The 25,797-nt window shown below is 37.6% G+C and overlaps 1 protein-coding gene across 1 annotated transcript in view; it reads left to right on the forward strand.

Annotated features, from left to right (window-relative positions):
* RAB2A (RAB2A, member RAS oncogene family) overlaps positions 1-25,797 on the forward strand; it is a 109,090-nt gene that overhangs the window by 43,713 nt on the left and 39,580 nt on the right. Inside the window, exons 3-5 of the mRNA XM_023222361.3 lie at positions 8,718-8,785; positions 20,649-20,731; positions 21,152-21,244. Coding sequence (XP_023078129.1) covers positions 8,718-8,785; positions 20,649-20,731; positions 21,152-21,244 — 244 coding nt within the window. The remainder of the gene's footprint in view (positions 1-8,717; positions 8,786-20,648; positions 20,732-21,151; positions 21,245-25,797) is intronic.

A 25,797-nucleotide genomic window follows, 5' to 3' on the forward strand; every position in this document is an offset into this window, starting at 1 on the left:
TAAAATAAGTAGTAAGACAGTATCTTTACTATGCTGCATACTTGCCTTTGCTGGATGAATAAATGAGGGTGGAAAAATTTAAGGTTGGTTTGTGACTAAGAAGGTATTAAATGATAGAAAAGAGAAAATAAAAGACCATGAAAGTTTTTAAAAGACTGTGTACAAATATTCTTTAACCTTTGACTGTCTCTCTCAATGAGAATTGTTAAGAAATGAATCATAGAAGCAGTTTATAAATAGCTTCATGGACACAATTCAGAAGGTTCAGACTAGAGCCTTGCTCTTCAAAAGATGGTTCGTGTGCTGTTGCGCTGGACCAGCAGCAGCATCAGTATCGTGTGGGAGCTTGTTAAAGAACCTACTGAATCATAATTTGCATTTTAACAGGATCTCCAAGTGATTCATATGGGCACTGAAGATTAAAAAACGTTGGAGAAATGGCTTTTAAATATTGATTACCCAGCTGGAAATACATTTTATGTTCTTTGCCTGGTGCACACATGCTGGCCTCTCAGTGGCTTTATTTCTCTCCCCCTGCCCCTGGTGATCTTGGTTCCACCCTGCTTCAGCTACTCCCTCCCATAGTTACTCTCAGGACTCATCATTACCAATATCTGGAACCACTTCAGAATTTAGTTTCATGCATTGACTATTTGACTTTCTATCCTGTCCTTCCTGCTCACTTTCTTTAGTCCCTAATGCTAACAATTTTTTCACCTCATCAGAATTATGCCATTGATTCTACCATCTTTTCACTCTCATCTCTCTTGTGTTCCTACTTTCCTCCTTAATCATTCCTGCATATACCCACAGTTTTCTTGTCCCTCTCATGCTGTATCATAGTCTTGTGGCTAAACCATAGGTTAAATCCAGTCATCTATTCCTAATATGTACAGCTAGACACATCTGGAGAAAAGTACAGAGCCATGCTAACTAGTCTCATTTTAATTTTTTGGACACTCACGTCAAGTAAACCCTTAGTACTACCTGATAATTGTACTTTTATTTCCATTATATGCACCCTTTAGTTTCCTGTAGACCGATATCAGACTTTCTTGCTCTTTAAGCAAGATATCTTTGCTATCTTTACTCTCAGCTGATAACCTGGTTTCGGTTTCACTTAGAAAATAGAGGCAAGTAGAAGAGGATTTTCACAGGTTTCCACTACTTACTGCATTGACCCACCTACCTGCATTGTGCCTATAAACTAAGCCTTTCCCTTGGTGCTGTGGGTAAACTTAAGTTCTTAGCCAGGGCCTACTGAAGGACACTGCTTTAGTAGTTCTTTTTGCTTTCAGGCATCATTAATTTTTCCCTTTTTGATGGTTATTTTTCATGGCTCTCTTTTCCAGCTTTTAATCTGCATACCCATATACACACATTCATACCCATCCTCCCACCTAGATTTATTGTTCTCCTTAATGTTTTATACAAGTAAATATAGGTAAATAGATTTTACCCCACCAATAAAAAGTAAGGTCCATGACAGCAGATGGTTCTCTGTTTTGTTTATTGCTGTATCTGCACCTGGTACATATTAGGGACTCTAAAAATATTTGCTAAATATTCTACCTACTTAGTGGAGGAAAACTTCATAAAGTTGTACTTGCCATTGCAGGGCTTAATGCTTGCATTCCTTTATGTTATACTGTTCAGTTATGTTGCTTACAAATAATGCATAGCCCGCTAATTTCCACTACATTTATTTCACTACCTACAAATGGACAGTTTGACAAATGTTAGTCTAGTGGCTAGACCATTTATATGTTGATTTCACCTTCTTACCTATCTCCCCCACTTCCTTAAACCAGTCAGCCTATAAGAAATGATTGCTGGGCTCACGCCTATAATCCTAACACTTTGGGAGGCAGAGGCAAGAGGATCACTTGATGCCAGATGTCTGAGACCAGCCAGGGCAACAGAGTGAGATCCAATCTCTACAAAAAGTTTAAAAACTAGTCAGGCGTGGTGGCACATGCCTGTAGCCCCAGCTACTTGGTAGACTGAGGTGGGAGGATTGCTTGAGCTCAAGAGTTTAAGGCTGCAATGAACCATGATAGCTGCAATGAGCCATGATAGTACCACTGCACTCCAGCCTGGGCAACAGAGCAAGACCCTGCCTCACAGAAAAAAAAAAAAAAAGAAAGGAATGATTGGTGGAAATGAAAGTATACTTTTAGGACAAAGTAATAGAATTGAAGCATGATATCTTCCATCAGGCTTACCACAGGAAATCAGTTTTAAAATACACCTCATTTATTTGGGGTTCAGTTTTCTAGTAACTTGAGTTGCCTAGAACAGCATTGCTAAGAAGTTAGAATAATAGTTTAAAAGACCTCTTGAACTTCTCATTAAGCTCTCATAAAGTCTCTATAGCTGAAAAAAATTTTTTTTTGAGACTGAGTCTTGCTTTGTCGCCCAGGCTGGAGTGCAGTGGCACCATCCTGGCTCACCGCAACCTCTGCCTCCCAGGTTCAAGCGATTCTCCTGCCTCAGCCACTCAAGTAGTTGGGGCTACAGGCACGTACCGCCATGCCTGGATAATTTTTTGTAGTTTTTTTTTAGTAGAGATGGGTTTTTACCGTGTTAGCCAGGATGGTCTTGATCTTCTGACCTCGTGATCCGCCTGCCTCAGCCTCCCAAAGTGCTGGGATTACAGGCATGAGCCGCCGTGCCTGGCCCTCTGTAGCTGATTTTTAATATGTGAAAGTATTTTCCTCTCAGAGTGTGATCATTGTGAAAATGTTGTAAAAATCTGGGGAGAGTTAAATTCCCTATATAACTTTGGCCCTCCAGCAACCACTGAGTGGTGTGTGTTAGTGCCTTCTGAAGCTTTTAAAGTATTCCTAAACACACACATAAAGCTGTTCTAATTTGCACTCTCCCCGCTGTTGTATCAAAGTGCCCATTCCTTCTCATCCTTCCTTCTACTGCAGCTCAGTTTTTAATATTTGTATATTAGAGACAAAAAAGTTGTTTTTTTTTTTTTACTTTTTCATTCTTTTTTAGTGAGGCTGAGCATTTTTCCTATGTTTAAGAACTATTTATCTTCTCTTTGATTTTACTTGTCGTATATCTGTGTCTTTTTTTTTTTTTTTTCTTTTTGCTACTTTGAATTATTAAGGGATAGCTAGTTGTTTTTTTGTTTGTTTGTTTGTTTGTTTTTAACTCAAATCTATTGTGGCTTCCTAGCCTTGCTCTATGCAAAAATTACATATAATGTCTTAAATATTCTTCCGTAACTTTAAATTTGCATTCTATTCGGTATGTGGTCATGTATATATCACTTTCTTTTTTAAAATTTTATGTGTACTGGTGGGCGCTGGGCTTCTAGCATACCCATTACCCAAATAGTGAATATTGTACTCAATAGGTAATTTTTCATCCCTCACCCCCTTCCCAAACTCCACTTTTTTGGGGTCCCCAGTGTTTATTATTTCCATCTTTATGTCTGTGTGTACCCATTGTTTAGCTCCTACTTTATAAGCAAGAACATGCAGTATTTGATTTTTTGAGTTAGTTCACTGAGGATAATGGCCTTCACCTCCATCCCTGCTGCTGCAAAAGACACGATTTCATTCTTTTTTATGGCTGCTATCATTTTCTTTAATCCCTATATAGCTTGTGGCCTCACACCATTAACTAAGCCATTCATTCTTGTCCTATTACCTTTGTAATATGTTAAATCCCTGTGTGTAAGCAAGCCTGTTTGAGGGTGCCAAAATATGTTTTGTTCATCTTTCTTTCTTTCTTTTTTTTTTTTTTTGAGACAGAGTCTCATTTAGTTGCCAGGCTGGAGTGCAGTGGTGCGATCTCCGCTCACTGCAACCTCCACCTCTTGGGTTCAAGTAATTCTTATGCCTCAGCCTCCCGTGTAGCTGGAATTACAGGCATGTGCCACCACACCCAACTAACTTTTGTAATTTTAGTAGAGACAGGGTTTCACCATGTTGGCCAGGATGGTCTTGATCTCCCAACCTTGTGATCTGCCTGCCTTGGCCTCCCACATCTTTTTTTCTATTTCATGAGGCAATATCACACTGTGGTAGTTGCTGTAACTTTGTAGTGTACTTCATACCAGTTGGTGTTCTTTCTTTCCTTTCTAAGTTTTCTTGATTGTTCTTGTGCATTTGTTCTTCCAGATGGAACTTTGCCAAGTTGTAAGATTTTTAGTGAGGCTTTTAAATTTGAAAATAATTTTGTTCAATTTATGGGCTAATTTGGAGATAATTTATGTTTTTACAGCATTGATTACCTGTTTATACACATAATACATATTTTCATTTATTCAGACTTTCTTAAATGCTGTTCAGTAAAATTTTACAGTTTTGTTCATATAGGCCTTATGCTTTTCTAAGTTTGTTTTGAGATTTTATAGATTTGTTGCTATTGTAAGTAAATTTTTTTCATCACTGTTGTTAAATTATTTTGCACATTCTAGGTAGACTATTTAGTCTTATCTGTAAGTTATAATTTTTTCCTAAGCCAAAATCTGTTTCTCTTAATTTTGTTACTCTAATTTTTTACCAAATTCTCTAGAATAATTTCCAAATTGAAAATATTGTAATATTTTTCTCAGTATAATTTGAATTATTCTAGGGTTTTGCCATTAAGTGTGGTGTTTGCTGTTTTGTTTTACATAGAAAATTGAGGACATTACTTTTTGTATCTAGTTTTCCTTTGTTTCTAGAATTAGGAAAAATCCGGCCACCTTCCCACAAGTCTCCATTTTGAACTTCTGCAGTGTCTAGGTTCCAGGAACAGGAATAGGGGATAGGAGTCCATATGTTACCGTGCTGGTAAGGAAAGCTGTTTACTCTACACCTAGCTGTGCTCTCTGCTTAGCACCCCACCTAGTACCCCAGCAGCCTGGAAGTTCTGGCCTTGACATTATAAGGAGGCCTGAATGGGCACGCCCCAGCCTTACCTAGGTAAGGAGCCACATTCTGCCTCTGCACGTATCTGTACCAGTGACTACCTGTCTCTGACAGATAGCCCTTTCTCACAGGGGCTGTCATCATTAGTCATGTGGATGGTAGTTTAGACATTCTAGTGCATAATACGGAATAATAATAATTATACTTGACATATTAAATACTTAGTGTGCCACTGTTCTATTTTATATGTAATCATCTTTTAATCTTAAAAAAACTCATGAGGTAGGTATTGTGAATACCATTTTACAGATGAGAAAACTAAGACAAAGAAGGGGCTTAATAACTTGCCCAGGGTCACACAACCTAGTAGATATTGATTATGAATGCTCAGTAAATGATGCAAGGATGATAATGATTGGAGACAATTAGAAAGTGTACCTATTCAGAGTATTTGATTCTGGAAGCTTGGAAGTGAATAACATTTCTGAGAAAATAAGCATTACTCCCTGACAATGTCAGGTAAATGAGGTCTTGACTTTGACTCCACAGAAATTTATCTAGCAGCCAAATTGGCTGTTAATTGAAAATGGATCTGGGAAGAAGGCTTCAAAGGCATAGAGAATAACAATTTATCACATAAAAAAAGAGAAGGAAACCTTTCTAAATGGAATTCTCAAGCATGTATACATCCAAGGAAAAGGATTTAAAAATGTTAATATTCCAGAAAAGAAGTCAAGTTTTTGGTTTCTGTATTTGTTTCTGAGGCTTCCAAGAGACTAGGATTCAGTGTTTTCATTTGTCACATAGAATTAAAGGGTAAAACCTACATTGAACCCAGTTATGGGAAGGTAAATGGGAAAGAGCTATATTTCTGAAGCTAAAATTAAAGTGTGTTTTTGCTTCATTTGATAGGAAAACAGAAATCATAGTTTTTCAGTAATCAACAACACTTGTCAGGTTTTCTTTTTGAGATGTGTATTTTTTTCCCACCACCATTTTTTAACCTCATGCCTAAATATAATACAATAGCCTTTTAATTGGTCTCTTTGCTTCTTGTGTTTTGTTGTTGTTGTTGTTGTTGTTGCTGTTTTGGTTTTCTTTATCCATCCTGACCTGGTTGATAAGTGAAGTTAAAATGTCTATTATATTATGACATATCCCTGGTTTAGAAACATTCTTGATGTTCACTTAACAGATTTATTTAAAATTGGATGTATTTTTGGAGGCAAAATCATTGTTTAAAGATTTTAAGCTTCATGACTTCTTCCTGCTTACTTTATTAATTGTTTTGTTTTTGTTTTTTGAGACAGGGTCTCACTGTGTTGCCCAGGCTGGAAAGCAGTGGCACAATCATGGCCCACTGCAACCTCGAGTTCCTAGGCTCAAGTGATCCTTCCCCGCTTCAGCCTCCCAAGTAGCTGGGACCACAGGCACATGCCACCATACCTGGCTCATTTTTTAATTTTTCATGGAGACTGGGTCTCCCTATGTTGTCCAGGCTAGTCTCCAATTCTCTGGGCTCAAGCAGTCCTCCTGTCTCAGCCTCTCAAAGTGTAGGATTGCAGGCCATACTGAGCCAGTGGGTCCAGGTGATCTGCTTAATTTGAGTAAAGAGACGAACATACTAAAACCCAATTCTAGCTAGGGTAAGCAAAGGAAATATTCTAGAATATCTGTAGTTACATATGGAACCTGCAGTAAGTTGGAAACTTTGTCTTGGAATTGGGCAGGAACAAAGCATCTTGGAGGTCAGGAAGCAGAAACTGTTAATAGCTCTCCTGCAGCAGAAGCAGTTGTGTTAGCTACTCATCTGCTCGGATGGAATGATCAGAAGTCGATTTCCATATCTTTAGCCCTCTGCTCAAGATACCAGTTCCAGAGTGGGAGCATCTGCTTGCTTTTGCTAGCCTTGCCTTCCTTACCTACTCACCCTTGGTACCAGGAGCATTCATGGGTCGGTCTTTTTCTAGTCTGTAGTTGTTTTTTGTTAAATTTGACATTATGAGCAATGTAGATAGTTTTGGATTGTGCTTAAAAGCCAGCTCATCCCTGACAGTGGAAGGAAAAATAAAAATAAATTTTTCTCTCTCTCTCTCTCTCATTTGTAGGTAGAAACAATAGATTCATGAAAAAGCCTCTACTCTGTCTGATATCTCGCTGACATGTAAAATTTTGTGCTTCAATGTATTCATTTTCAATACGGAGTATTTCAAAGAACATCTGTATCTTACTTAGCAACTGGTTTCTTCCCCCAACTAATTTCATTTTTCATGTCATTAATGGATTTTGTGTATGACTCCACCCTCTGGCATAGAACAGATATGAATATGTATATTCACATAGATATGTTATGAATCTATATGCATATGTAGGTGCATATATATGTAAATACTGTAATGGTTTTATGTGGCTTAATTTGTCAGTTTTTCATTTTTCAGTCTGATACATCATGACCCCTGAATCTCTTTTCTCTAGCTTTCTTGTATTTCTGAGCCTGAGAAACATAAACATCATCTTAGTTTCTTGGTATTCATCAGGCCTGTGGGATGGAATAACTATTATAATGTAGAGTAAAAGCTCATCAGGTTTTATGTCATGGGACAAATTACCTTTGTTTCTCACCTTTCTAATCACAGTTGGGGAGTTATGGGAGATGCTGAATTGGAATTCCGACATTGGGCAGTATGTTCTTCTCTGGGAAACTAGAAGTTGTTTTTCTGCCAGGATAACATTTGGTTTCTGGGTACCATGTGTGTCTTCCCTTCACCCTGACTCTGATCTAAATGATCTAAATACTGATTGAACATACTCTAGGTAGTAATGATTTGGTATAAAAGATATACTACTTCCAGAGTTGTCTTCACAACTGTTTGCCCTTCTAAAATTATCCCCTATTTTTCTACTATTTTGATGACTGAATGAGTACTTTCCAAAGATGATAAATGCAAGTTAAAAGCCAAAGTAGTAAACTTGTAGGTGTGAAGTCTGTGTTCCTTTTGACCTGTAGTCCGATTTCTTATAATTTGCCTATAATTATAGTAAGTTGAAAAATGATGCAGAAAGTTCATTTTAACATTCACTGTTTAGTGAAAATAGGAGAACAACCTAAATCTGTAGCAATAAAGTATCAAGTTTGTAAATTATTTGTACACAAAAGAATATTATGCAGACATCAAAAATAGTGGCATAGTTTTATGTTTAATGATTTGCAAGGATGTTTGTGATACAGAATAATGTCTGTGATGTATTATTAAATAAAAAGCAAATTGCAGAGCAGAATTTTTATGTTCCCATTTATGCAGAATTATATACTTATTTCTGCATGTGTATTCATGGAGCACTGTCTGGGAAGTATGTTAAAACGTTGGTTATAGCTAATGGCAGATTTGGAGATTTCTTTCCTTGCTAATTATTCATGCTTAGAACCAATACTATGATACTGAAATATATCTGTCCCTTTTTGGTGATTTTTATACCGTATTAATGTAATTTTTAATTAACATTTAATTTAACATTTATGATTAATAATTATGGCTCTTGGATGATCTCTTTTTTAATTTTTATGTTACTGAGCCTGCAAAACATGAAGACCACAGTTGGTTTCTTAATATTGACTCTGCCACATTTCAGTGTCTTAGTATTTTAATTATGTCCTTAGCTTATGTCTTATTAGCACCTCTTCCTTAGCTTATATATTTTCTAAGTATAGGAGCTGCATTTGTTAAAGTCTGTGTATTACCTAGCATAGCATGTCTTGGAAGTAAACATTCTGTTTTGAATCCTCAAAAGTGAGATATATTCCCACTGATTTTGTAACAAATCATTTTTTACTCTATTTAGGTGTAGAGTTTGGTGCTCGAATGATAACTATTGACGGGAAACAGATAAAACTTCAGATATGGGATACGGTAAGTATAGGGAAAATGCACTGTATGATCTCAGTAAAGTTGCTTTATGAAAGTACATTGTATGTTTGTTTTAATGTTGTTATATGTCTGTTAAGGTTTGTTAGACACTAACTTCCTGCAGCCATGAGATGAAATGTGGTGCTGGAGTAGATTGGTTTTTCTTACGCGCTGTTTTCAATAGATGGGACCCGGGTGTTGGTGTTAGTGAGCATATCTGAGTGAATGCTCATGTTATGTGGTCTAAATTGGAATGCTCTAGAAACTGTATTTTTAAGAAAAACAATCAGCGTGTCTCAAGTACACGTAGGAAGTAAAATAAGAATATCAGTATTATACAGTAACTTATTCTTCAAGCTTATTATTTTAAATATTTTGGTCCTAACAACTGGAAGTCATATGTTGCTCTTAATCCAATATCCTAATTCTGTTATACCCTTGTTCATTGAGTACCTATTATATGCCATACAATATTGTTTTTAATCGTGATGCCTCATCTGAACCATAATATACAGAAAATGATTTGAGTGACTGTTTTCTCTATTCTCCCATTTTAGATGCATAAAAGTGAAGTGATTTTATTGTATACATTGGGTGCCTTAAGGTAGCAATTTTCAAACCATTTTGTTTCAGAACTGCTTTATACTTTTAAAAATTAATGAAGACCCCCAAAGAGCTCTAGCTTATATGGCTTAAAGGTATTAATATTTACCATATTAGAAATTAAAAATGAGACACGTATCAAATATTCAATCATTAATTCATTTTAAATTAATAAATTACTTGTTAGGGTAAATAATACAATTGTAATGGAAACTATATTTTCCAAAACAAACAACTACATTTTTCTAGTGAGACTAGTGATGTCTGTCTGCTTAATAGAAGACACTGGATTCTCATATCTGCTTCTGCACTGAGCCTTACATATGTTGTTTAATTGAAGTATGTTAAGAAAATCCAGCCTCACACAAATAGTCAGTTGGGAAATGGAGGACCACATGGACCCTTAAAGAGTCTGAGGAATTCCCAGGATCCTCGGATCATACTTTTGAGAACCACTGCTCTAGGGCATTAGGAGATAATTCTTCACAGAACCCCAGTTAAGAAAACCTGAAAGGTCTCCTGTTGTGTCAAAGACCATATTCTCTAAACTGGTAAATGAGATATAAAAGACAGAGGATTTAATCATCATATACCTGTGGCCTATTTTTCTTCAGTCACTCAGTCTTAGTTTCTCACTTGTCATGTGTAGTAGCCATTGAAAGAAGGAACCTTAGAGAACATCCAGTCTCACAGACTGGATTCCCTAGACGCAAGCAAGTTACTGAAGGCTGCTGTGGAACCTGGGTTTCCTGATCTTCCTGTGTGTCACAGTTGTCCCTTAAATGATAACCCTACATGTCTGTCTTGTCCTGTCCTTGAATTTTCCACTCAACTCTGGGTTCTTGTGCTTTTTTGCCTCTTCTTCCTCAGTGAAGATTCATACTTTTACTATTTCTTAGGGATTTCCCATGTGAGCCTAAAGCATCTCAAAACTTTTGATTTGCATTCTCTCAGGCAGCATCTCAAAACTGCGTGGAAAAGAGGAAAATAAAATACACAAAGTCCCTTTTTTCCTAGAAATTTAAAATTAATAATCTCCAACCAAAAAGAAATATTTTCTACTTCTGTATTAAAAGAGTTTCTCTCTCCTTGTTTTTGAGACAGGGTGTCTGTCACCCAGGCTGTAGTGCAGTGGCACAATCATAGCTCGCTGCAGCCTCGAACTCCTGGGCTCAAGCAGTCCTCCCACTTCAGTCTCCTGAATAGCTGGGACTACAGGCGTGCACCACCATACCCGGCTGAGTTTCTGTCTCTTATTCAGAACTGATTTACATAAACTGAGTTACTCTTTTTAGCTTATAACCTTGTGTAACACACATCTTTGCATTGTGTAGTGTGAACCAGACTACTGTTATTCTTCAATAAACATATTTTTCATTTCTTATATTTTTGCATAAATACTTGCATTGCTTGAAGTGCCTTTTTTTTTTCTTTTCCATTTAAGGCAACTAAGATGTCAGCTCTTCTGTGACGCCTTTTTGACCCCCATGGGAATAACTTATTCTTCCCGTAGTATTTTGTGCATATATCTCTTGTAGGTCTGATCCCATTGTCATAGCTTTTTGTTCACATTAGCTACCCTTCTCAGAATAAGCATTATGAGAGAAGGATCCACCTATATCTTAGGCAGCTTTGTATCCTGCATTCTTAGCTTGGTGACTGATACATACAGCGTTTGGTAAATTTTAATGAATGAATAGAGAATCTAATTCTGTCTAAGCAACTTGTAGAGTCACTGGATGTGTTCAGGAGATGTCATCTACTAAGTTAAAGTACACGGTTTTGTAAAGGAAAGGTTAATATAGTAATGATAATTATGTGATATTTTTGGCATGAACCACTTCACTGTCTGTAGGTTATTTTATCCACTTGTTCTTCTGTTCTTAAAGTAGTCCCTTATGATCTTTGTTTTTTGAAACTTGAGTAAGCCATTCATTTCCTAGTTGTCTGTTTTGTAGATTAACTGATCATGCTTTCTTTTGATAGAAGCCTGTTTTTTTGTGGGTGTTTTTTGTTTTTGTTTTTGCTTGAGTTGATTTCTTTGCACAACAATAAACTTGCAAAAGAAATCTAAAATAATTTCTTTTGCTGGACAGTATGAGAAGGGAATAGAAGAAAAACCCGTGTTTGTGTTCCTCTAGGAGGGCAGAGGGCTTGTTTTCTTTCCTCTATTTCTGAGAGAGACTGTGGTCCCTTTAAAGACATCATAACGCCCAAGAAAGAATTCAACCACTTCCAGCTTCTACGTAGAGAGCTCCCGAGCAAATGGCCTGACCCAGATTTAAAGGACTGTTTAAAATAATTTAACTTATTTCGTTTGTTGTTTCTTGAGTCTTTGTCTTACAGGTTTTCCTCTTTTGTTGGTTTTTTTTTTTTTTGGTTTTGAGACATCTTACTCTGTTGCCCAGGCTTGAGTGTAGCAGCATGATCACAGCTCACTGCAGCCTCAAACGCCTGGCCTCAAGCAGTCCTCCCACCTCAGCCTCTTGAGTAGCTGGGACTACATGTGTATCCCACTATGTGCAGCTAATTTTTTAAATTTTTTGTAGAGATGGAGTCCCGTTATGTTTCCCAGGCTGGTCAGGCTTTTCTCTTATTTTTATTGACTTTATTCTTACTTTCATACCCAACTTCCAAAACTTTTTAATAAATGTAATCTAATACGCATTAAGGTTGGTCTCACACTTAGTTTATATCTGAGTGAAACAGGACTTTCCGTACCATTTATGTGTGTCTATACATTTGGATAGCCATTTGCATTTTTGGTAGCAAGGGTTACGTCTGTTCATGGCCCAAGATGTTTACAAAACCATCCTAGAGTCCTTCAGGGGAAAATTAGCCAAATGTTGTTATTTGTTTCATCAGCCTTATAGAACTGAGGTTTTCTTAGTATCTTAGGATCTTTGTCTTTTTTTTTTTTTTTTTTTTTTTTAGATGGTGTTTTACTCTTGTTGCCCAGGCTGGAGTGCAATGGTGCGATCTCAGCTCACCGCAACCTCTGCCTCCTGGGTTCAAGTGATTCTTCTGCCTCAGTCTCCCAAGTAGCTGGGATTACAGGCGTGCACCACCACGCCTGGCTAATTTTGTATTTTTAGTAGAGACGGGGTTTCTCCATGTTGGTTAGGCTGGTCCCGAACTCCTGACCTCAGGTGATCCGCCCGCCTCGGCCTCCCAAAGTGCTAGGATTACAGGCGTGAGCCACTGCACCTGGCCTACAGGATGTTTGTCATTTTTATCTTCAAAAAATTTAAGAAGTTTTCCTTGCAAAATTTTCACATCCCACCACCTTTGCTTTCTTTTGCAAATAGTTAGGATAGCTGACAGCAGATACTCCTTGGAGGCCTTAAAGCCATCAATCAGTTTCACAGCTGGAAGCAGTGATAAGAGTCTATCAGTGTGGCTCATGCCTGTAATCCCAGCACTTTGGGAAGCAGAGGCAGGCAAATCACGAGGTCAGTAGATTGAGACCATCCTGGCTAACATGGTGAAACCTCGTCTCTACTAAAAATACAAAAAATTCGCCGGGCGTGGTGGCAGGTGCCTGTAGTCCCAGCTACTCGGGAGGCTGAGACAGGAGGATGGCGTGAACCTAAGAGGTGGAACTTGCAGTGAGTCAAGATCATGCCACTGCACTCCAGCCTGGGCAACAGAGCGAGACTCCGTCTCAAAAAAAAAAGTCTATCAGTGCCTCCCTTAAAGCACTGACACTTGGCCCTGTACTGAGTTACTTTTTTTTCATTTATTAAAAGCCAAAGCCAAACTGTAAATATTCTTCTTCTGCCAGAGGAATTCAGAGAAGAAACATATGTTGCCCCCAGTTTCTGTTCATTGGCAGAAAAAAGGCAGAGGTGTGTTCTCACTGTTAGACCATGGCCAGCCGTTACTACCTTGTCCTGCTCTTGTTCTTTTTCTCTTACTTTTTCTCTTGCCTTCTATCACTCTTTCTGTTGCCTTCCAGCATATCCAAATACATTTGATTTCCCAGCCCCTCCAAAAAAATTTGTAATATGAATGTTTTAGTTAAGTTCATTTATCTACTCAGCTTCCCTAGAAATATTTGTTTTACATGTCTTATATCAAGTAAGAGTTAGTGAAACTTTTGACAAAATTATATGAAAACTAATATGCTAAAAGTTTCTTCTCAGCAAATCGCAGGTATTTTTTTCTCCTTTGAAAAAAAAGTGTTACTTTATACTCTTGACGTATTATTTCTAAAAATTGAATATTGTTTTGTTTGAATGCATCAGTAAGGATGGATGACCAGATGCAATGAGCCAGGGAGAGGACCTGGAACCCTGAAGGCTGGAAACAATCCTGCCTCCACTTCTGCCTCTCCTCTCTGTTCCCATTACTCTCACTTCCTTCCTCTGCCCCATCATCCTCACAGCCAGGAGTTGAGTGGCTGGGAGCTCCAACTATTCTGCCTCCTTAGGCAGCAGTTCATCAACATTTTCTTGAAGAACTACAGGGACAGGAAACTGTCTTAGACATTTCATTGTACTTTAGCGATTACCTCCCACCTGTGGTCTCCAGTTTTTCTTACATGGCAGCACTAAAAGAATTGGACATCGGTGATCATATCCTATTTTATCTTTTTTTTTTCTTTTTTCTTTTTTTTTGAGACAGGATCTTGCTCTGTTGTCCAGGCTGGAGTGCAGTGGTGTGATCACAGCTCACAACAGCCTCCAACTCCTGAGCTCAAGTGATCCTCTCATCTCAGCTTCCCCATTACCTGGGACTACAGGCACAAGCCACCACTCCCAGCTAATTTTTTTTTTAATTTTGTAGAGACGGGATTTTGCCATGTTCCCAAGGCTGGTCAGAAACTCCTGGGCTCAAGCAGTCTGCCCACCTTGGCCTCCCAAAGTTCTGGGATTACAGCGTGAGCCACTGCACCCAGCTAAGCCTTTTTTCCAAAGTAAATATCCTCAAATTTTTTAAAGCATTCAACTTCTACTGTTTTTTCTAGGTATTTCCACCCATTGTTACTTTTCTAGGATCCCACGGCTAAGTAGTGCAGGTTGACTTTTTCACCACCCTTGCTGTGGACACAAAGACAGCCTAAAAATCACTTTGATTCTGTGGACACTAAGACAGCCTAAAAATCACTGATCTTACTGTCACCCAGAATAGAAGTTTTAGACATGCATGTAGATTTCAAAATCTTTCCTCTCAATGATAGCAGTTCCTTGATAGAGGTCTGAATTTTTAAGTTGAGTCTTTTAAGTAAAGTACCAGAGATTCAGTGCTTGGGCAAGGGACAGTTTATTTGGCTGTTTAGAAATCCTTCTTTCCTTCTTTTGGTTCTCATCTGTGTTCTACATAGCCGGAGTTGTTTGATAAATAACTAGCAATGCAAGTAAGAGAAGTATTACTCTAACAGTGATTCTCACAAATCTTAATTTTCTCACTTTTTATTGGCTCTTTGGGATCAATCCAGGTAACATATTTGAGTGCCTACTATAAATATACTTTAGTACTCTGAGTTAAGCTATCCCTCAAGGATAACTGAAGAGGAAAAAAGATAAGCATTGAATAGTATGTTCGTTGTGTCTAATCAATAGTATTAGAACCAAATGACCACATGAAAGTGCTTTTGGATTTGTGAGGAGAAAAGGATAACTATGGGCTGTGGTAGACAAGCTTTCCCAGCTTTGTGAAAGAATTAGGGACTTGAGCTGGTCCTCAAAGGAAATGGAAATTGGATAGGTGGAGAGAGAAGAAAATAGTTTTTCAGGCAAGGAGTTAAGCAGAGGCACAAAAGCAGGAGTTTTCAGACGATAGACAAGATATCAGTAGAAAAAAATGGACTTGTATGAATAAGACTTTGATTGAATAAGAAAAAATTCATGTGAGACAAATAGAGATCTGATTCTCAAGAGCTTAGGACTTTAATTCAGGGTATTTAGAGATTTTTGAACTATAGCTTAATATGTATAAAGTTATATTTTATAGGAGTAGAAGAGGAAGAAGAGGTAAAGATGACTACTAGTTGCCAGCATGGTTACTACAAATACTGCCATTCACCAAAAGACTTAGATGCATGGGAAAGCCAATTTGGGGGATTCTTTATCTGGCAGTTAGAAATAAGTTTTAAAATTATGATGCAAATGATCAATTTTGATTTGGCAATCCTCACATGAAAGATGAAGGTGTAAGACTTCTTTTGCACAGATGTTCCATGACTCTGATGTAATATTAAGCATCACTAAAAATGAGCATGTTCTTTATCTCTTAGGCAGACTTGTTCTGCTTTACTTTTTTGTATCTCTGAGTATTTTGTGAATTGTTTTTTGTTTTGTTTTGGAGACAGAATCCAGCTCTGTCGCCCAGGCTAGAGTGCCGTGGCATAATCTCAGCTCACTGCAGTCTCCGCCTCCTGGGTTGAAGTGATTCTCCTGCCTCAGCCTCCAGAATAGCTGGGATTACAGGCACATGCCACCACGCCTGGCTAATTTTGTATTTTTTGTAGAGACGGGGTTTCACCATGTTGGCCAGGCTGGTCTCAAGCTCCTGACCTCAGGTGATCCATCCGCCGTGGCCTCCCAAAGTGCTGGGATTATAGGCATGAGCCACCACACCCAGCTAATCTTGCGGATTTTAAAATAAATCTAACAGTTATGTTGTGAGCCAAGAGAACTTACTGTCCGCTCTGGCCACTGCACCCTAAGTTTGTTTTGTGGTGCTGTTCACTTAGGCATCATTCCTGTTTGATGAAATGTGTTTTTCTTTACACTCTAAGCTACTCTCAGGAATCTTACTATTACATACAAAGAATTTTGTATCCTGTTTGGTTTCAAGCTTCCAAAAATCCCTTTTAACCAACAGTTTATAGTGATACAGTAAAGAGGGTCAAACACAACATTCACAATTCCTAAGTTAACTTTTTTTTTTTTTTTTTTTGAGACAGAGTCTTGCTCTCTCACCCAGGCTGGAGTGCAGTGGCGCAATCTCGGCTCACAGAGACGGGGTTTCACCGTGTTAGCCAGGATGGTCTCAATCTCTTGACCTCGTGATCTGCCTGCCGGCCTCCCAAAGTGCTGGGATTACAGGCATGAGCCACCACGCCCAGCCCTAAGTTAACCATTTTGTTTCACTTAAAACAACGTAGGTCAGTGCGAGTTTGGATAGTTATATGTTCAAGTACTTTTTTTTTTTTTTTTTCGCCAAGACGCAGCGTCGCTCTGTTGCCTAGGCTGGAGTGCAATGGCATGATCTCAGCTCACTGCAATCTCCGCCTCCTGGCTTCAAGTGATTCTCCTGCCCCAGCCTCCTGAGTAGGAGTAGCTAGGATTATAGGTGTGCACCACCACGCCTAGCTAATTTTTGTATTTTTTAGTAGAGATAGGTGTTCACCAGTTGGTCAGGCTGGTCTCAAACTCCTGACCTTGTGATCTGCCCGTCTCGGCCTCCCAAAGTGCTGGGATTACAGGCGTGAGCCACCATGCCCGGCCTAAGGTACTTTTTAAAAATCAGATTACTTTGCTTTAATACGTCAAGGTTGTTAACCTTTGGGCTAACTTTATTCAGTTAGTTGTTTTATAACAGTTTGTTTATAGTTAGAGAAGCCGTAAGAGAATAGGCCAGAGTTGTGATAGTTTTCAGATAAGTAAGTTCTCAAGAATTTGTAAACTATTCTGAATACTCATCTTTATTTATTATAAAATAATCATAGATCTTAAGATGCATAGCTACAGTCATAGTCTTCAGTGGAAATTGTGTTTTTTTATTTGTTCAAGTTTTTGTTTGATTTTGTAATGGACAGAAGTGTAGATTCAAATGTATTGTGTAAGTTATTTCCATATTGGAACATGTTTTGTTCTTTGTTCAGAAGGAATGAGAATGGTTATGAAAGTTTGCCTTTCTCCTTTTCCTAAATTTATTTTGTCTTTTACTCTTTTATCTAGGCTCTGAACTGGAAATTTTAGATCTTATAGTAGTGCTTTACTAGCAATGTGTTCATTTTAATTCATCCCACAGAATGTTCCTGGAGAGATTGTTTTAAAGGACTTTACCTTTGCTTAATGATCAGCCATGGGCAATATTAGAGCTGTAAACCTGATTTTTATTTTGAACTAACAAAATATGTATCTTTTTTGTATTACAGTAATTCCTCCTTATCCATGAAGAATAGATGCTAACACCCCCAGAAGATGCCTGAAATTGCAGATAGTGCTGAACTCTATATATACTAGTTTTTCAATCCCGTAACAGAGACAGCTGCAGTTTAAGCACCCTAATTTGAAAATCCCAAACTTTTTGAGCTTTCACATGACCCTCAGAGGAGATGCTTTTTGGTGCATTTTGGATTTTAGTTTTCAGATTAGGGATGCTCAACTGATAAGTATAATGCAAATATTCTAAAATCGGAAACACTTCTGGTTCAAAGCATTTCGGATGAGGAGTGCTCAGCCTGTACTAAGTGACTACCAGGCAGGTAGTGTAGTGTATACAGTGAAGATAGACTGGACAAAGGGATGATTCACATCCCCAGCAGCATGGAGCAGCAGGACAGTGGGAGACTTTTATCACACTACTCAGAAGAGTGTACAATTTAAAACTTAGGAATTATTATTTCTGGACTTTTCCATTTAATATTTTCAGACTGCAGTTGACCACCAATAACTCACAAAGCAAAACCTCAAATAAGGGGGAACTACTGTACCTAACACAGAATCCTTTCTTGATACATAGGATTTACAGTGAAATGAATCCCTAAAGATCTAGTCCTTAGTTTTCCTGTGCTAAGCAGTGAAAGAAGATATTTCCTGCCAGTGTGCCTTCAGAACAGTGAATTTGGCCTGGAACAGTGGCTCACACCTGTAACCCCAGCACTTTTAGGAGACCAAGGCAGGTTGATTGCTTGAAGTCCAGTAGTTTGAGACCACCCTGGGCAACATGGTAAAACCTGATCTCTATAAAAAAATAAAAATAAAAAATAAATTTTAAAAAACAATGAATTTAAAATAAAAACAAGGTATCTTCTCGTTTTTTGGGTTTGTTATTGTTGTTGTTTTTCTTTTCTTTTTTTTTTTTTTTTTTAAGAGACAGGGTCTCATCTTTTGCCCAGGCTAGAGTGCAGTGGTGTGATTATAGCTCACTGTAGCCGCGAACTCCTAGGCTCAAGTGATCCTCCTGCTTCAGCCTCCCAAGTGGCTGGGACTGCATGTGTGAGCCACAACACCCAGCTAATTTTGAAAATTTTTCTGTAGAGATGGGGACTTGCCATGTTAGCCAGGCTGGTTTTGAACTCCTGGCCTCAAGCAGTACTCCTGCCTCAGCCTCCCAAAGTGACGTGAGCCACTATACCCAGCTGTCTTCAGTTTGACCTACGCTATGTGAGATGATTTGGCTATTTTTATAAAGCCCTTTTATGTGATGGCTCTCTCACTATCTAAGTTAGCATGATATTATTCTAACTGCCAAAATTGCCTACCCAAGAGAGGGTCTAATTGTTAGTTTCCACATGGGAGAAGTTATTTGCATTGAATCTTAGCACGTTAGGATTTACAGATGTCCACTCAGCTACATGGGATGGAGTACTGATTATTTTATGCGTATAACTAAGACATTAGGATTTCTTCTTTCACTTTTTTGTTGGTTTTTTGTTTTTGTTTTTGGAGACCAGGTGTTGCTCTGTTAGCAAGGCTGGAGTACAGTGGTGCAGTTACATCTCACTGCAACCTCCTCACCTGGTCTCAGAAGATCCTCCTCCCTCAGCCTCCCAAGTAGCTTGGCGTGCCACCACACTGGGCTAATTTTTGTATTTTTAGTAGAGACAGGGTTTTGCCATGTTACCCAGGCTGGTCTTAACCCATTTATGCAGGAGATTGCAAATTTTTTTTGTGAAAAATCAGACCTTGTCAGTGGCCTTGAGCAGTAGGATGTAAATAACTCCCACAGGCTTAGCATTCCAATAATGGAACACTAGGCATAAATGGGTTAAACTCCCAGGCTCAAGCAATCCACCAGCCATGGCCTCCCAAAGTGCTGGGATTACATGCATGAGCCACCATTTCCATTTTTTCACTCAACAGGCTTTCTCTGAATGCCTGCTATATGCCAGACCCAGTGCCTAGCACACACTTAGCCACATGCAGGGGGTCGGGGAGGGAGGGAGTATAGAAGAAGGGCCAAGAAGAGCAAGGTATTGTAGAGTGTTGAGTGTTAAACATGGCAGAACAGGAGCCGTCCATGCGCATTCTGAGGGTGGGAAGGGCTAAATATTTCCATTGCAAGATGAGAACTCAGAATGTGTAAATGTCAATATTTTTCAAGTTGGGGGATTTTGAATATAAAAATCATTAAAATTGATTTTACGTTTACTTAATTAAAATGCTTACATTTTTGCAAAAGTAGAAAAAGAAGGGATTAAAAATGAAAAATAACTTCTTATAAGAGCTGTCTCCGTTTTAAACTCAGAGACAACAGTCACATTCCTCCCCAGCAATTCTTAAAAAAACAGAAATTAGTACCACAAGTAAAAGAGAAATCACCTAGCTTTGCATAATCTCTTGTGTCTGTTTCACAAGTGGATATAAAGACGACTTTTACATCCTGTTGCCTTTTGACAAGCGTTATATATCAAATACAGAGAAAATTGATTAAGTGTGGAGAGAAAACTTATATAAATTAAATTCAGAACCATTTTCTTTTTCATAATAAAATGATTGCTCAAAGAATTCCATTTGATGACTGTTGAAAGCTCACTGCAGTTTATGATATAACTGATAAAATCTGCATCCTTGGCCTTCCAACAACCTTTACACCAGCAGATGGTGGGCGTAAAGATGTCATTCATCATTTATTTACAATGGGCTTTATTTATTCTAGTGTCAACAGCTGCCCCAGGGAGTGGGTTATTGAATTCAAATGTGAGGCTCTGGGTTATTTGCTTCCTTTCAAATTTGTCTTCAGAGCTTAGTTGCTAGGAGTCCATTCTGTCCTTTAATAATGATTCATGTATTGTGAAGCCATTCAGTAAATTGGGTTGTCAGGGATTGCCAAAAAGGGTTTAGAGGTCTTGCAGGGTGGGGAGGTTGCAGGAGCGACTATGTGTGCACTACATGTGCGTCTGGTTGACTTGAGCAATCTTGAGCAATAGTGGTATTTTGTAACTTTTTCCTAAGACTGATGAAGTTAAGTTTTCTTCTCTCCCTTTATGCACTCCTTCCCTACCTGCCTGTATTCTGTATATGAATAATATGAAAATATAGAGGACATTGTATTAAAGGAAACTCTCCAACCTTTTCTTTCATCACAGGCAGGGCAAGAATCCTTTCGTTCCATCACAAGGTCGTATTACAGAGGTGCAGCAGGAGCTTTACTAGTTTACGATATTACACGGTGAGAACTTGAAAACTTTGCAATTCAGTAGTCAATACAGAGAGTTTTTCTAAATAAATGTGGTTAACAGTGATGAAAGAATAGCTTAGCCTTTCTGCCCTGGCTACTCACCTTTAAAACTGCGTCTTGAGTCCAATTTAAATTTACTACAGAAACCTGCACCTGAATTGTTTTTATTTGAATTAGCACCTTCAAATTGGTATTATTTATTCATTGGAATTTTCTAAAGTGCGATTACATTGAATTTATAAACTGAAGTGTAATCAGTGAACTCTAAACCCAGATATGGTGCTTAAAACTACTTCTCGTTACGTAAGTGGATGTGGCTAAAAATGGTTCTCTTTAATAATATGTATATTGTTCATTGTATACTGAGGGAAATGCTTTGAACATGGTAATTAAATTATTATTTATGTTTAGGAGAGATACATTCAACCACTTGACAACCTGGTTAGAAGATGCCCGCCAGCATTCCAATTCCAACATGGTCATTATGCTTATTGGAAATAAAAGGTAAAAAGGCTAACTTAGAGTTTACATTGCATTAGTGATGAAGACTGTACTGTTTATTTGACTGCTTTCCTTAACATATGTTCAACTGTGAGTTACCAGCCTCTTAAGTTATAAAATTTCAGAAATTCTAAGGAGTTTCTTTTGATTTTTAAAATGATGATAATAAACTTTCTTGGAAATTATTACTGTTATCATTTGAAATAGTTTTTGTGTAAAGAAGTACTTTAAAAAGTAATCTGAAGGAGTTTTATCAGATTCCTGATGTAAAATTAAAACCTACTGATTTATTTGGGGAGATGGATTGAACATCTTTGTGCTGTCCATTTAAAATATGAGAAAACCTTCTTGCTTGACCAGTTTCCATAAACTTCCAAGAGTGTGGGAAAGTTTTCACTAATTTTTGTAGAAACTTACAGTGGTAAGAAAATATTAGTATTTTCAAAATGCTAGGCACCATTCTTTTTGTTTTATTTTGTTTTGTTTCTTTTGTTTGAGACAGGGTCTCTATTACCCAGGCTAGAGTGCAGTGGTGTGATCATAGCTTACTGCAGCTCGGCCTCCTGGGCTCAAGGGAATCCTGCCTCGGCCTCCCAAGTAGCTGAGACTATAGGTATGCATGACCACCCCCAGTTAGTCTTTTTATTTCTTGTAAAGAAAGGGTCTCACTTTGTTGCCCAAGCTGGTCTCCTAACCTCAAGTGATTCTCCCACCTGGGCCTCCAAAAGTAGTGGGATTACAGGTATAAGCCACCACACCCAGCCCATTCCTTCTTTAGGGTTATATTAATATTAGATAGGCAAAATCATGACTTATGTGATAATGAGGACATCTCAAAACTTTTATCTCATTAATTAACAAGATAAGGAAACTGGTAAGATATTTCAACCAGTTCAGAAGGGAACTCAAAGTACCACACATTTATAATCAAATAAGGAATACTGAAATGCGTTTACAAGATGAATGCAAAACTGAACAATATTAACAGGGTATTAATTTTATTCCACAGGACACAGTCTGTGTTTCCATGAACAGGAATTATTTGCATTTATTCCCACAAGTTAACTTCTCTCTCTGCAATCTTTGAAAATGTGTGAGATGCAATTAAAATAGTACTATTAAGAAAATTTTTAAATGAACAGCCTAGGGCCAGGTACAGTGGCTCACATCTGTGATCCCAACAGTTTGGGAGGCCCAGGTGGAGGATTGCTTGATCCCAGGAGTTCAAGATCAGCCTGGGCAACGCAGGGAGACTCCATCTCTACAAAAAATTATAAAATTTAGCCAGACATGATGGTGCATTCCTGTGGTTCCAGCTGCTTGGGAGGCTGAGGTGGGAGAATCACTTGAGCCCAGTTGAGGCTGCAGTGAACTCCGTTCATGCCACTGTACTCCAGCCTGGGCAACTGAGCAAGACCTTGTCTCAAAAAAAAAAAAACAAAGAAAATAGCATAATTTTTTTGCCTTAAGAAAGTGGAGTAAGAGCAAATCAAACTCAAGGAAAGCCTCCTGCCCATGAAAAAAAAAAGAGAAAGAGAAAGCCAATGAAACCAAAAGCTAGTTCTTCAGAAGATAAAATAAAGTAGATACTGATCAGGTAAAAAGACAAATATTAGCAATATCAGGGAAGAAAGGTTGACATCACTATAGATAAAAAAGATAAAGAGAATATTGTAAATAGACTAAATAAATAAAGAGATATAACCATGTTCATGGATTGTAAGACTAAATATAAGATGTCTTCTCAAATTTATGTAAAAATTCATTGAAGGCCAGGTACAGTGGCTCACATCTGTAATCCCAGCACTTTTGAGAGGCCAAGGCAGGAGGATCACATGAGGCAAGGAGTTCAAGACCAACCTGGGAATGTAGCAAGATCTTGTCTCTACAAAAAATAAAATAATAATTAAAAAAAAAAAAAAAAACTAGCTAGGCTTGCTGGTACACACCTTTAGCTCTACTTAGAAAACAGAGTGAGAGGATTGCTTGAATCCAGGAGCTCAAGGTTGCAGTGAGCTATGATTGAGCCAGCTGTACTCCAGCCTGGGCAAAAAAGCGAGACTCTGTCTCCAAGGGAAAAAAAAAGTTTCATTGTAACCCTAATCAAACTATCAAATGTTGGCAGACTTTTTTTCGGAGTGTAGATAGTGACAAGCTGACTAAAGTTCTATGAAAATGCAAAGTCCACCGAATAGCCAAATCAGCTTTGACAAAGAGGCACAATATTGAAGAGAATTTACTATTCTACAGATTTTAAGATTTATTATACTATACTCAATTTAATATTGTTTGGCATAAGCAGACATAGATCAGTAGAGCTGAATAAGAAGTTCCAGAAGTAGATTCATGATATATTAATGATATATATGATATATTAATTTTTTGACAGAGATGCTAACTTAATTGAAGAAGGGGTAATCTTTTCATCAAATGATGCTGAATCAGTTAATAGTCATATGTAAAAATATGAACCTCAACCCTTACATTATACCATATACAAAAATTAACTGGAAGTGGATCATAGACCTAAGTGTAAGAGCTAAAACTACTTAAAATTTCTAAAGGAAACAAATTTTAGTGACCCTATTTTGGCAAACATTTCTTAAATGGGACAGAAAAAAGCATGAACTATAAACAGAAAAAAATCAATAAATTGCTCTTTAACTGAATTTAAAACTTTGTTCTTCAAAAGACAGTTACATTATTATACAACATCGTGACATGGTTAATGGTAATATAGTGCATTGTGGAAAAATGCTGAGTGGATGTTAAGTGTTTTCACCACAAAAAATAACTGTGAGATAATGCAAATTAGCTAGATTTGGCCATTCCACAGTGTATATATACTTCAAAACAATATGTTCTGCATGATAAATATATGCAATTTTATCTATCAATTTAAATAAATAAATTTGAAGAAAAACAGTTACAAAAATGAAGAGGCAAGCTACAGACTGGGAGGAAATATTTGTGAAACATAATTGACAAAGGATTTATATCTAGAATATATGAAAAATGCTTATAATTCATTAATAAGACATCCAGTTTTTAAAAATGAACAAAAGATTTGAACCAGCAGTTCACTACAGAAGATACACTATTGATGGGAACGTAAAATGATACAATCACTTTGGAAAACAATTTGGTAGTTTCTTTAGAAATTAGCAGGCCGAGGCAGGAGGATCACTTGAGCCTAGTAGTTTGAGACCAGGCTGGGCAATGTAGGGAGACTTCGTCTATACAAAAATAATAAATTTTTAAAATAAGTAGCTGAACATGGTGGTGCATACTTACAGTCTCTGCTACTACTCCAGAGGCTGAGGTGGTAGGATCACTTAAGCCTGAGAGGTCGAGGCTGCAGTGAACCATGATCACGCCACTGTATTCCTGGCTAGGCCACAGAGCAAGAACCTGTCTCAAAAAAAGAAATTAAACACACGTCTATATTTCCTAGCCATTTTACTCCCAGATGTTTACACAACGTAAATATGTCTTCGTATGTCCACAGAATTATGTACAAATATTCATACCAGCTTTATTTGTAATAGCCCCAAACTGGAAACAACTCAAATATCAATTAACAGATGAATGGAAAAACAGTGATATAGCCTTACCACAGACTACGGCTCAGCTATAAAGAGGAATGAACTATTGATACATGCAGCAAAATGGATGATTCTCAAAATAATTACAGAGTAAAAAACTCAGATCAAAAATATCATGTGATTACGTTTATATAAAAATCCTAGTAAATGCGGACTAATCTGTAGTGGCAGAAAGCAGATCATCAGCTGCCTAGGGTGCAGTGGCAAGAAGGGATGGGTTACAATGGAGTCTGAGGAAACTTTTGGCAGACGGATGGCTTCACAGGCATACATATCTTAAAACTAAACAAATTTTGCTTTTAAGTACAACTTTTATGTCTATTAGACCTCAAAAAAGCTATAAAACTATAATGTAAAACATCATTACACTGTATAGATTTTAGAGTGTTGTTTTAATAGAAATTGAGATTTGCTATTAAGAGAAAATATTTACTTAAGTGATACATTATAAAAAGATAAACATTGCTTGTTTGTGTAGAGAACAAACCATTATATTCTCTGAAGGTCTTTCCTGGGTATTCTTTTCCACATTTAAATCATCTCACTAAATCTTTTTAAGGTTATGAAGCTATTGGAGGGAAGCTTTAGTCTTTCTGTGATGGAAATAGTTATTCTGCCATTCAAGGTATGAAATAATAAGAGAAAAATACTTGGAGAATAAAGAGAATTTTTAATCCTTTTATTTTACCGATTTTTTCTTTGTGTCTGAAACGTGATGAGTGACAGCTTACTGGTGGCTTAAATTTGGTTGCCGACCACTAGGAGCTGATAGTTCAATTGTGAGAAGACATAAACAAAGCATAGTATGTAAACAAGAGATGTTTCTGATGATTGTAGGTGGGTGACCTTTAAAATCAGGAGTATAATGAACAACAAATAACAGAAATAAATGAGATTATTATTTTTAGATGAACTGAATTTTGGGTACACATCAGAACAGGGAATAAGCAA

This window comes from Piliocolobus tephrosceles, chromosome 7 (genome assembly GCF_002776525.5).
Source record: "Piliocolobus tephrosceles isolate RC106 chromosome 7, ASM277652v3, whole genome shotgun sequence".
Lineage (NCBI taxonomy): Eukaryota > Metazoa > Chordata > Mammalia > Primates > Cercopithecidae > Piliocolobus > Piliocolobus tephrosceles.